General features: G+C 43.1%; 1 protein-coding gene across 4 annotated transcripts in view; it reads left to right on the top strand.

Moving 5' to 3' along the window:
• The window catches only part of Alpk2 (alpha kinase 2), a 135,252-nt gene that overhangs the window by 97,552 nt on the left and 26,532 nt on the right, over positions 1 to 11,168 (top strand). For all 4 annotated transcript variants that reach the window (XM_023715306.1, XM_004623737.2, XM_023715304.1 and 1 more), the window contains 3 exons: positions 828 to 975; positions 5,911 to 6,038; positions 6,134 to 6,169. In XM_023715306.1, the coding sequence (XP_023571074.1) occupies positions 828 to 975; positions 5,911 to 6,038; positions 6,134 to 6,169 (312 nt within the window). The remainder of the gene's footprint in view (positions 1 to 827; positions 976 to 5,910; positions 6,039 to 6,133; positions 6,170 to 11,168) is intronic.

The raw sequence follows: 11,168 nt of genomic DNA, 5'->3' as shown, positions 1-11,168 counted from the left end.
TTTTTTCAAAAACTGTAATATATATATTTGTTACAGGATCTCCCTATGCAGCTCAGACTCATAGTGATCCTCCTGTTTTCAGCCTCCCCAGTGCTGGGATTATGGGCATGTGCCACTGTGCCCTGGACTCTATGGTCAGCTCAGCCCACCCTGGGAGTGGGGCTGGTGTGGCATGTGGTGCCAGGATTGAAATGTGCTTGCCTAAACAGGTGCTTTAGGCCACTGAGCTATCTCACTGGACTTTTGCACTAGGAATTTTTTAAAAATTTATTTGGAGGGGGGCTGGAGAGATAGCTCAGTAGAATAAGTGCTTGCCTGGCAAGCACAGGGGCCTGAGTTCAATACCTGGTTCTGCCAATAAATAAATAAATAAATAAATAAATAAATAAATAAAAATTTATTTGGTACAGGGTCTTCCTATGCAGCCTGGATTCATAGTGATCCTCCTGTCTCAACCTCCCCAGCACTGGGATTACAGGTGTTCCCCACCATGCCTAGTGTTGGGGCCAGCACGGCATGTGGTACCAGGAATCAAACCCGGGTCTTTGTGTTTGCCACGCAGTTGCTTAGACCCCTGAGGGGCTATCTCCCTAATCTCCCTAGCTCTTCACTAGAAATCTTAAGTAATGAAAAGCAGTTTTTTTATTAGTTTGAGTTGTTCATTTTCTTACTGTTTGTGTTTAAGCAAGCCACATCTCATCACACACTTATTTTCCTATTCATAAATCGGGGGATTATCTCTGTCTCTTGGGATTGTTGTAAGAATTACATGAGATGAAATGGGAATATCTGTTGCCTATGCTGACCCGCAAAACTCTTGCTTCTAGCTCCAGTATTACTGAAAAAGATCCAAGCAGAGATGTTCCCTGACCATTCTGGAAATGTAAAATTGAGCTGCCAGTTCGCAGAAATTCATGAAGATTCTACTATCTGGTGGACGAAAGATTCCAAGTCAATAGCCCAAGTGCAGAGAAGGTAGGATATTGGTCTCTGGTTGCTTTTTACAATGGTTAACTGCTTGTTTCTTAGTGAAGTTGTAAAACAGAAGAATAAATTACAGGAAGTAAAAAGGCAAAATGAAGCAGACTCCACACCCACAATATTCAAGCAACATAAGAATTGAATGCAGATGTCTGTCTGCACAGGGAAAACCGTGGAAGGTTCTTTCCATGGTTCTGCCACTGATGAATTCTGGGTTCTAAGGAGGTCACAGAACCTTTCATTAGCATTTTAAAATTATCAAACACATCAAATAATGTTCTAGCCTGAGGATCTGAGGTCCCTAGGTTAAAAAGCTATCTCTTCTGTAGGTCTGTAAGTTTTTCTTAGGTGTGTGAACTGTTTCATAAATTCCCATTAATATGGCAAAGGTCAAACAAAGCTAAGAAAGGGTATCCACGAAGTTATAGAGAGGTAACAACTACGGAGGATGACAAGCAGCCATCTCTAAGATGGGAGACCTGTTTGCTTTTGAGTCCGAGAAGAGATAGAAGAGCAGTGAGAGTGAGAATCGTTGCCAAAAAGACCTTGTGTGGGATGAATCTGACTCATCGCTCCTTAAAGCACCTCTTGCTTCATCTGATACACTCTAGAAACAGATCGCCTGGTTCAGTGGAAACCATCACAATTCATACAGCACTCAGAGGCTGGGCACTGCCAGGGGAGGCATCACACCAGGCTGACAGCGTGAGAAAGCCCGAGTTTTCCTATTAATTAAATTAAATAATGTCTGGTTAAAACATATGTCTGGAAATTATTCCCCAAAGGCAGCCTTGTAAGACTTGGGCTATAGTTTCATTTCTATTAAGCTCACTCTGGAAAATCTAATTGGATTGTGATTGATACAATAACCACTTGACCTAAAATGTCACCACTACCCAGACTGTCTTTTGTATGGTTTAAAAATAATTAAAATGGAAAAGAAGTAGTTTGGTTTTTAAATCAAGGAGTTTCCTACAGCTTTATCAAATAGTACTAATCATTCATTTTAATTATTTTCTGAAGTTGTCAGCCAAGAACAATTAACGTGAGTTTTCAGCAATTTTTAATTAACCAGCCTTTCTCTAAGTTCATAATTTGTGTTCAAGTTTTCCAGATTCTTTTTCTATTGGAGGCATATTTACAGAAACCATTAGGAATATATGTCACTAGTTAGGTTGAAGGGTCTTTAAATTCTCTATGACGTTTGTTCATTTCTTGTTGGCAGTTGAACCTATTTGCTTTCTCCACAGTTACACTTGAGAGAATATTTGGGAGTCATGAATCCTTTGTATATTGAAAAGTCATTTGCATTCTTCCAAATATTAGATAATTTCTCTCTCTACCTCTAGCAGAGTGTATCTTTGTATCTGCTCCTTCATGAACTCCTTCACTGCCTTGTCTTAGCTTTCTACCACTGTACTGAAATACCTGAGTCCATTAACTTACAAAGAGAAAAGATTTAGGGCCAGTGAGATAGCTCAGTGGACTATGCAACTGCTTTGGCAAGCACATGGAACGGGGTTCAATACCTGATCCTGCAGGGCACACTGGCACCACCCCTGGGGCATGCAGAACTGTTGAACAAGTCCAGGTGTGGTGGTGCACACCTGTAATCCCAGCGCTGGGGAAGCTGAAAAGAGGAGGATCACTATGAGTCTGAACTGTGTAGTGAGACCCTGTACCAAATACATAAATGGAAAAAATAAAGGAAAGAAAAGATTTATTTGGTTCATGGTTTTGGAGATTCCATTTCAAAACCATGTGAATCTACTGCTTTGGGCCTCTTATTGGAGTGCTGGAAGACAGTGGTGGGAGCATGTGGTCAAGCAAGCTGCTCAAAGCTAGGAAACGAAAGGCTTTAGTTCTTTGATGTCTGTTGGGGGACACCTCCAGTGACCTAAGCACCTCCTGCTAAGCCCCTCCTGATAACAGTCTACAGCACCTTCTAAACATAGCACTCTGGGGACCGTTGGAGGGCAAGCAATATCCCAACAATAGCCCTCACCAAAGTATAATTTTCAGAGAAGTGAAATCTCTTAAGGGTAACATTAGCGTGTAGCAAAGGCTTGCACTCATCAAACAATGAGGGGACCATTAAGATGGTGAAGCTGTTCAAATGAGCATTTGAGGACCAGCCAAATAGCTCAGCAGATTAAAGCGCCTGTAAGCAGGTGCCAGGGCCGGGGGTTCGATCCCTGGGCCTGTCATGCCAACCCCATCCCTGGGGTGCACTGAGATGGCAACTGAGACTAGGCATGGTGGCGTGCGCCTGTAATCCCAGCTCTTGGGAGGCTGTAAACAGGTGGATCACTACAAGTCCGATCTAGTAGTAAGACCCTGAACACCCTGTAGACCCTCCCTGAAAATACAAAAAACAGAACAAAATATACCAAATGAGCATTTGAGGAATGGAAATTTGTATAGTTAACCAGGCAAAGGAATGTAGAAATAAATTTATAAATAGCTGTAAAATGGGCCAACATTAAACAGATCCTAAACTGTGGACTGTACAGAAACCTCCAAGTTAGCTCATCACCAAGGAGTGGCTGGGGGTTCTGTGTAAATGGTGAAGAGCAAAGTCAAGCACATGAGCATTCTCTGGTAACTAACCAGCCCTCTGGAGAGCTGGCTGAATGGTGACCTGTGAAGGATATGCAGCCATCCTCTCTTTGTCCAAGTTCCGGGTACTTAATAGGCTAGTTTGGAAGTCAGTTGTCAGAAAACTTCCATGGCCCTGCACTCTGCTAGTGGACTCAGGAAACTGAGAAGAAGAAACTAGGGGCATGTTCATCCTGTTTGGGTAGCAGTGACTTGTCCTGACTCCCTAGAGATCACCAGCCAGTGCCCTCCGGTGTTCCTGGTTTCCTCTCCCCACTCAGGGGAAAGTGGCACTTCTAAGTACCCTGGGCTTTGGAAAGAGTCCACGTGGCGTGAGCTGGCCGGCCACTGTGTGGGCCACATTACTGTAGCACGGGTCACGTCACTGCTGCTGGGCCACCAGCAAGTGGTGGGCTGGCTGTTGCTGAGGGCAGGATCCCACTGGGAGCCGTAGCAGGGACTTGGCAGCCCAGACTGGAGGGAATGCGTGGGTGCTATCAAGTGTGCCTGGCTCCTTAGGACTGGCCGTGGGCACTGGGCTCTGCAAGAGCAGTCTCCAGGGTGGAGCCCTTCTCCCTCCAGCGAAGTTCACTGTTTTTGATTTCCCTCTAGGCAAAGGCTTCTTTTGCATTTTTCACTACAACTGATTAGGCTCCTGTTGTGCTCCACCAGCATTTAGCCAAGTTTCCCCCTAAATATAAAAATGTTTATCCTTGAAGGATATCAGGAGATGAAACTTGGTTTTCCTGGCTTATTTCAAAAGGTACAAGTTACTTTTCACTGCCACTTTCCATTTATCTTTTGCATCCCAGACTAGACGCCCCTTAATCACAAGCTCTTCATGGTTCTGAGGCAAGTTTCAGAGAATTACTAGGCAGCAAGGAAGATGCTCTGGGGGCGATCCTTCCAGTTCAGTGCCGGTCTTCTGGGGGCATCTTGAGCATCCATTTCAATGCCAACAAGTATTGCACTGGTCTGTAGGGCCTAGAGGACGTCCCACAGTCCCCTCTCACTAATTCAGACCTTTACTGCCCTGCCAGGCAGTCTTCCACGTAGAACAGGATTCTTGCATGCAGTCATAAGCAGACATTCTAAACATGTGTATGGGCTACAGCAGAGGAGGGAGCATTAGGATTTAGTGGACCTTATTTTCAGCCTTGGGTATATTCCACAAGAGGCATGAATAAATCAGAGACGTGAAATCTATTGACAAGCCAACCAATAATGAACACATTTGTTAGTCATACAGCGGAGACAAATTCAAGATACTGTAATTAGATTTTTATTATTAAACTATGAAATAAATTGAGATTGAAATGTACAGTGAACAAACAGAGAGAGAGAGAGAGAGAGAGAGAGAGAGAGAGAGAGAGAGAGAGAGAGAATATCTTGGTGAGTGCGTAACATAATTCATTACATAGAACAAAGTTAGAATACTTTGAATATCATTTTTTTTTTTCTGCGAAGGGCTTTGTTTGAAACTTTAGAATAAGTATTGTGGCTACGGTCATCATTCAGGTTTCCCAGACTCGAGGGCAGGCATCGTATATTACTCACAGAGGTTGCTTAGTGAGAACAAGATCATTTGCTTAAGTTTTGAACTTTGTTTCCTTGTTTGTGACCTGAGGATAGTAATTGTACTTCTCGCATTAAGTTTTTAGTGAGTTAGCACAACTCCTGATACCCACCAAGCGCCCTGTACACGTTAGCTCCACCACCCCCCTTACACACCATTACCACCACCACTAGTTTTTATATTCATAGTCAGTGTCTGAGATCTGGGAGTACTGGGTGGTGGGGGATGGCTGGCTGGTATGCACTAGGAGAGTCTGTATTAGGGAGTCTAATAATAATGCACTAAGGGGGTATACTATTTAAAAGTGTCCTCAGTAAAGCAAAGCATTCTTTTTCTTTAAGCATCATTATTGTATCTGTGTTTAGGTTGGTGTTGGAGTTACCAGATTTACCAGGTTTCTTTCAAGCGTAGGACACTTCCATTAGCAACATCACAAAGGTGAATTCTAAGCAGATGTGTTACTGACAGCCCTAATACTTGCAATTCCCGTCCTTGGCCCTATGGATGGCATTTAAACTCCATTAAGTCTCTGTACATTCATATCAGGTGCTGGAATGAGAATATCACTGAGTTCCAGTGGTCCCTCCCTCAGGACAAGCCACTGACTTAGACAGTTAATCCCATCTTGTTCTTAGCCAGCTCATCGGCTGAAAACACAAGGGCAAGGAAACATGGGCTTCTTTTTCCTTCAGGGAATTAGGAAAATGCAACTTTAGAATGATGAAGTGTGTGAAAATTGATGTCCCCTATTACAGCGCAGGGGACAACTCTGCCGTGTCTTTGGCCATCGTTCAAGCCAGTCAGAAGGACCAGGGTCTCTATTACTGCTGCATCAAGAACGGTTTTGGCAAAGTGACTGCTGAGTTTAACCTGACAGCTGAAGGTAAACCTCAGCTTCTGGGTTACAGGTGAAAAGCCCTGGCCCTCCCAGGTCAGATGGACAGCTGTGCTGACGCCAGTCTCTTCTTTGTCTTCTAGTTCTCCAACAGCTCTCCAGCCACCCGGATAGTAAAGGTAAGCAGTCATGATTTGGCCTGTCGGGGGAAATGGGCTCCCCATAGAGCTGGGTCATGAGTGGCTGCATACTGCTCCCAGGACTCTTCCAGCCAGGCAGGGGAGGGCTCGAGATGGCTGGAGGAATGTCTCAGGAGCCTTTTCCATGAACAGAAGGGCCACCCATCCTTCCTGTTGGCTGCAAATACCCAGAAGTATATGATTGATGGAAGAGATTAGATTGTATTGGTGCAGTTGTTGGGAACTTGTGGAGGGGACTTTGGATTTGACTTTTCCCTTAAGTGTCAGACTTTCATTCAGCCTGGCTGCATGAGGTTTTCCAACCTCCTGCACTTAAATAGCATGGTTTGTTTCTTCAGATCCTTTGGTTGAGCAGAGAGACCCAGCATCGTTCATATAGTCCCATTTACTTGCCTTTTAATGAAATGAAAGACAGGTCTTTGTGCTTTCCTTTGGCACATTTGGTGTCACAACAGCCTAACAGCTGCTGCTGCTCAACACTGGGCCCATCCCTGGTCCATCCACTGAGTTTCCTACGGCTTGATGGAATGCATGCTTGCTATGTATTCTGTCTTAGGGAAAACTACTCACCCATGTACTTCCGCTTGCACCCACCCCTACCTGGTATGCTCCCTAGGAAGCAGCAAGGTCTGCATGTGTTGAGTTTTCCAGTTCCTATGGAAAAAACATGCTTTGAATAACCAAGTCTAAACTACAAACCTGATCACAGATTGTGGCGGTAAGAGACAATGCCTGTGGTCAGCTCTCAGAGCCAGAGCAAGCCAGCGCCACACACACCACAGGCTGATCTCATGGCATGATAACAAGACACTTGGACCTGTGGTTAGTTCTTTTGGACAATATTCTGATAGTTAAATGAGGTTAATATTATATGTGCTGCTTTCCAAAGCAAACAAAACTCCTGAAATCCTTGTGCAAACAAAAGTATGATGTACTAACATCTAGTACATAAAAGGAAGAAACTGGGATTGCAACTTGGAAATGGTCTAGCAAGGGCTGGGAGTGTAGTTCAGTGGTGGAGTACTTGTTTAGCATGCTCAGGGCACTGGTTTCCATCCCCTGCACTTAAGGAAGTGAAGGGAAGAGAAAGGAAGAGAAGGGAAGGGAAGAGGAGGGGAGAGGAGGGAAGGGAACGGGAGGAGAGGGAGGGAAAGGGAAGGACCAAATGTTTCAGCAAATATAATATTTATACAAAACAATAAATCACAGGCAAGCTAAGCTCCTCACAGACCTGTCCCAGTGCTAAATACCTGTCTTCAGTATGTAGTATGCTTTAAATTTCTTACCCCATTTCTGTTCCATATTTGCAAAACTCAAAATACAAAGAAGAATTTCATTCCTTCTTATACTTCCGAAAACACCAGCTTTCAGGTTTTCATCTCACCCAGACCTTCGTATCGATTGGCATCCTCACCTTGGTGGGGCTTTGGTAATTTAGGTTTGCCAAAGCGCACTCACTTCTCAAAGTTTATGCCAATCAAGAATTCCCAGCGGAGATAAGCTGTGGTCCCCTGGTGGGAATGGTGCCACGGACAGAGCCCAGTGACTCAGAGCAGAGTGTTTGCTCTGGTCCCTGAAGGCAGCACCGGTATCCAGCTTGCACCCTTGTGCCTTGGGGTCCCAGTTTCACCTACCCTCCATGCTGGGGGGCCATGCCTAGCCCTTCAGGTGAAGAAGCTGAAATTTACTTTTAATCATCATTTTTATATGAAAGAGTCTCTAAACATTTTACTTATTTAATTCTCTGTAGGAGGAATGAATTGCATTTTACAAGCACTTTCTAATTTAAAAACTAATAAAACTCAGTTGGTGAGAAAGCCTGCAGCGAATGATGGGCCAAATAAAACACAAAGCAGCCCAATATAATGATGGTATTAAATGTTATAAGGGTATTCACGGATCGCCTTTTCCCACCACACAGCAGTCTTTGGCAGCGGGGACTGTAGGCAGCCGCACAGTTTCTCTTTGTGCTAAGCATTTGGAGTTTGCTATTTACAGGTGCAGCAAACAACCTGGATGAACATTTTGTTCTCCCGGCACTCTCTGGCCTGGGCGTGTTTGGTTGGTTTCCATGAGTCTGTCCTGGTTCCCTCTCAGAACTGCTCTGTCTTGGAGCTGAGGCAGCCAGGAGCGCAGGTCCCAGCAGCGCTGTGCTCCGCAAAGCTCACAGGGAGGTTCTGTCTCCTTCCCTGGCTGAGGCTTAAACTGCCACTCTCCTGTCTTTCCCGAAACTCCCTCATAGACTCCATGTTGCTGCTGTCTGAACCATTCTTCCCAGAGAAGACCTCAGTCTAAAGACTCTTCCTCTCATCTCTCACTCTGGGGGAGCTGGAGGGCTGAAAGTAAGCTAACTCACTCATTAAGGGTGACATTTCAGGCGTGGCTGCCAAAGACATCTGTGGAAAGGAGATTCTCTCAGACTTCCCACAAAGCCGTAGGCACATACATGCCTCCTCCACAAAAGGAACTGAGTTCAAACTAAAATCCCAGCTCTTTCCCCAGGACTTCACAGAGACAGAGAACAGAAGTAGGACTTTTTTTTTTTTTCTTTCTTTCATGGTTTAATGCTTTGTTAAGTAGACTTTTCTGTTGGGGCTCATAGACAGGATTGTGAATTATACCACGTGTAGCACTGTGCATTTTTTTCCCCGTCTGTTTCTAAGTATATAGCCTGAAACAACGTTTGCCTTTAGTTAATTACACGTGATTGTGCACATAGGCGAGGCACTGGGCATGAAACGCAAGCCCTGGCATGTCCTGAACCAGCAGGTCAGTCAACGAAGGTCACCAGGGGGAGGAGCGGGGAATTGAAGAGGGGACAAAGGACAGGAGACGCGAAGAATGAGGACAAGACAGGATTCTGATCAAGTCCCGTTTTTTTATAGGGGAGGTGCTGGGTATATATAGGGAGTGTAGGAATGAGGAAGTCTCTGCTCTTGGGGTCAGCAGGTATCTAGGCAACAGGGGAAGGTGCAACCCCTCGGGCATAGCACGTGATTCACGGGGAATGGGCAAGGTGAGAAGGACCATAAACTTAACTCAGCAGGGGAATAGAAACTTAAGAAAACGGCTGACACTATTATAAAATGGATACCAGTTAATGGCCTCCCACACTGGCATACAGGGGCAGGTACTCTGCCACACCTGCTTCTTAGCTGTCTTCAGTTCCACAGTCCTTTTGTTAGTGACACACTGGGAGTGGCGTGTCTCAGTCCCCACAGTTTTTTGCTGGTCTCTGTAACAAAGTTTGCAGCATCTTTCTCAGTATCCTCTTTCTTTTGGTAGCTTCTAGTTCTTTACTTTATGTAGAAATTCTCCACCAATCCTTTGTTTCTTTCTGATAACAAGGCTGAGGCATCAGCCAATACTATTTTAAAATAGGATCAGTCTCCGTTTTTTGTTTTTTTTTTGTGGAACCGGGGATTGAACTCAGATCCTTGCACTTGCCAGAGTCTCTGTATCATTTTAACAGCTAATATCATAGACTACTTTTCTTTTTTGTAATGGGAGTTGAATTTTGGGTCTTCACCATGGACTACTTCCCTAGCCTCTTAAAACATTGTTTTAAAAATTTGAACCAGAATCTTGCTAAATCCCTTAGTTGCCCAGGCTGAACTCAAACTTGCAATCCTCTTGCCTCAGCCTCCCAAAGTGCTGGGATTATAGGCATGCCCCACCATCTCTGGCTATTCTTGTAGATTATGGCTTGAAAATATTTTATAGGAAGAGAAAAATGTTTCTCTAAATATTCTGCATAAAAATATAAAGTGGAATGTTCACATGATCCATGACTTATTTCTTCTTTGAAATATTTGGGAAGATGTCAGTTTTCATTGGTGGTGAGCAGTCGAAGATGTTTTTAAAAGTCTAAACAATCCTTTTCCATTGAAAGTCATCAGCTTCTGCTTCTTCCTCTCAATAAGTTAACAGTCTTCTCTGATTATCTTAAGTTGAAAATGAAGCACCCAAATTTAATCCATTGTGATCTGAAACCTGTGTATAATCAACTCAATAAAATACAGCTGCTAGGAAACTCAGGAAAAAATTGCATTTCTTTTCAGAAAGAAATTCAAACATACTAGTTTTTCTTTCTTTTTTTTTCCAATTTCTTTTCTAAAGCATTTCTTTCTACTTTTTTTTTATTTTAGTTTTTGCCTATCAATTTCTGATAAATATTATGTACTTTTCAATGGCAGTATTATCACCCCCTGATGGCAAAAACCTTATTCTTTTGTGTCTAAAGTACAAGTACATGTACTAGGGAGGCAAAAATCTATACATATATAGGGACACACACATATATGGACATATACATACATGAATATATGTGTGATATATATGTAATATTAAAATTTCATGGGAGATCAGATAGAAAAAAAATGTTCCAACAAATTCCTGGAAGAGGAATAATAAAAAAAGGTTAAATGCTATCATCCTTTACTAAATGACACTAGAAAACCTGGCTTTCCATGTGTCAAAGACTAAAACTAGACCCATATCCCTCACCATGCACTAAACTAAAATTGAAATGGATCAAAGACATAAATGTAAACAAAGACTTACTAAACAAAACCCCAATCCCATGAGAATTATAATCAACAACTGGGATCTCATCTTATTAAAAAAACTTTTGCACAGCAAGAGAAACCACCAAGACTGAAGAGACAACCTACAGAGTAGGAAAAATTTTTACCATCTGTTCCTCAGATGAAGAACTAATATCTAGAATATATAAAGAAGTAAAAATATCATAATACAAGTAAAAGGAAAGCAGGATCTCAAGGACTAACTAATCAAGAGAAGGAAAGGAGAAGAGCTAGGAAACATGACAATGTCAAACCATACAGTTATATGTAAAAGATGAGTAAGGCAATGATCCTGAGAATCTTCAGAAGAATTTTGAATCTAGCAGTTAATTGGAAAGATTCTCACCCTGACTAACTATATATACTGATACATGTGAACTAAGCTACTGCAC

The sequence above is a fragment of the Octodon degus genome, unplaced genomic scaffold (assembly GCF_000260255.1).
Source record: "Octodon degus isolate 3935 unplaced genomic scaffold, OctDeg1.0 scaffold00003, whole genome shotgun sequence".
NCBI classification, from domain to species: domain Eukaryota; kingdom Metazoa; phylum Chordata; class Mammalia; order Rodentia; family Octodontidae; genus Octodon; species Octodon degus.
The sequence above is the reverse complement of the archived record's forward strand: the minus strand, read 5'-3'. Positions and strand labels throughout refer to the sequence as shown.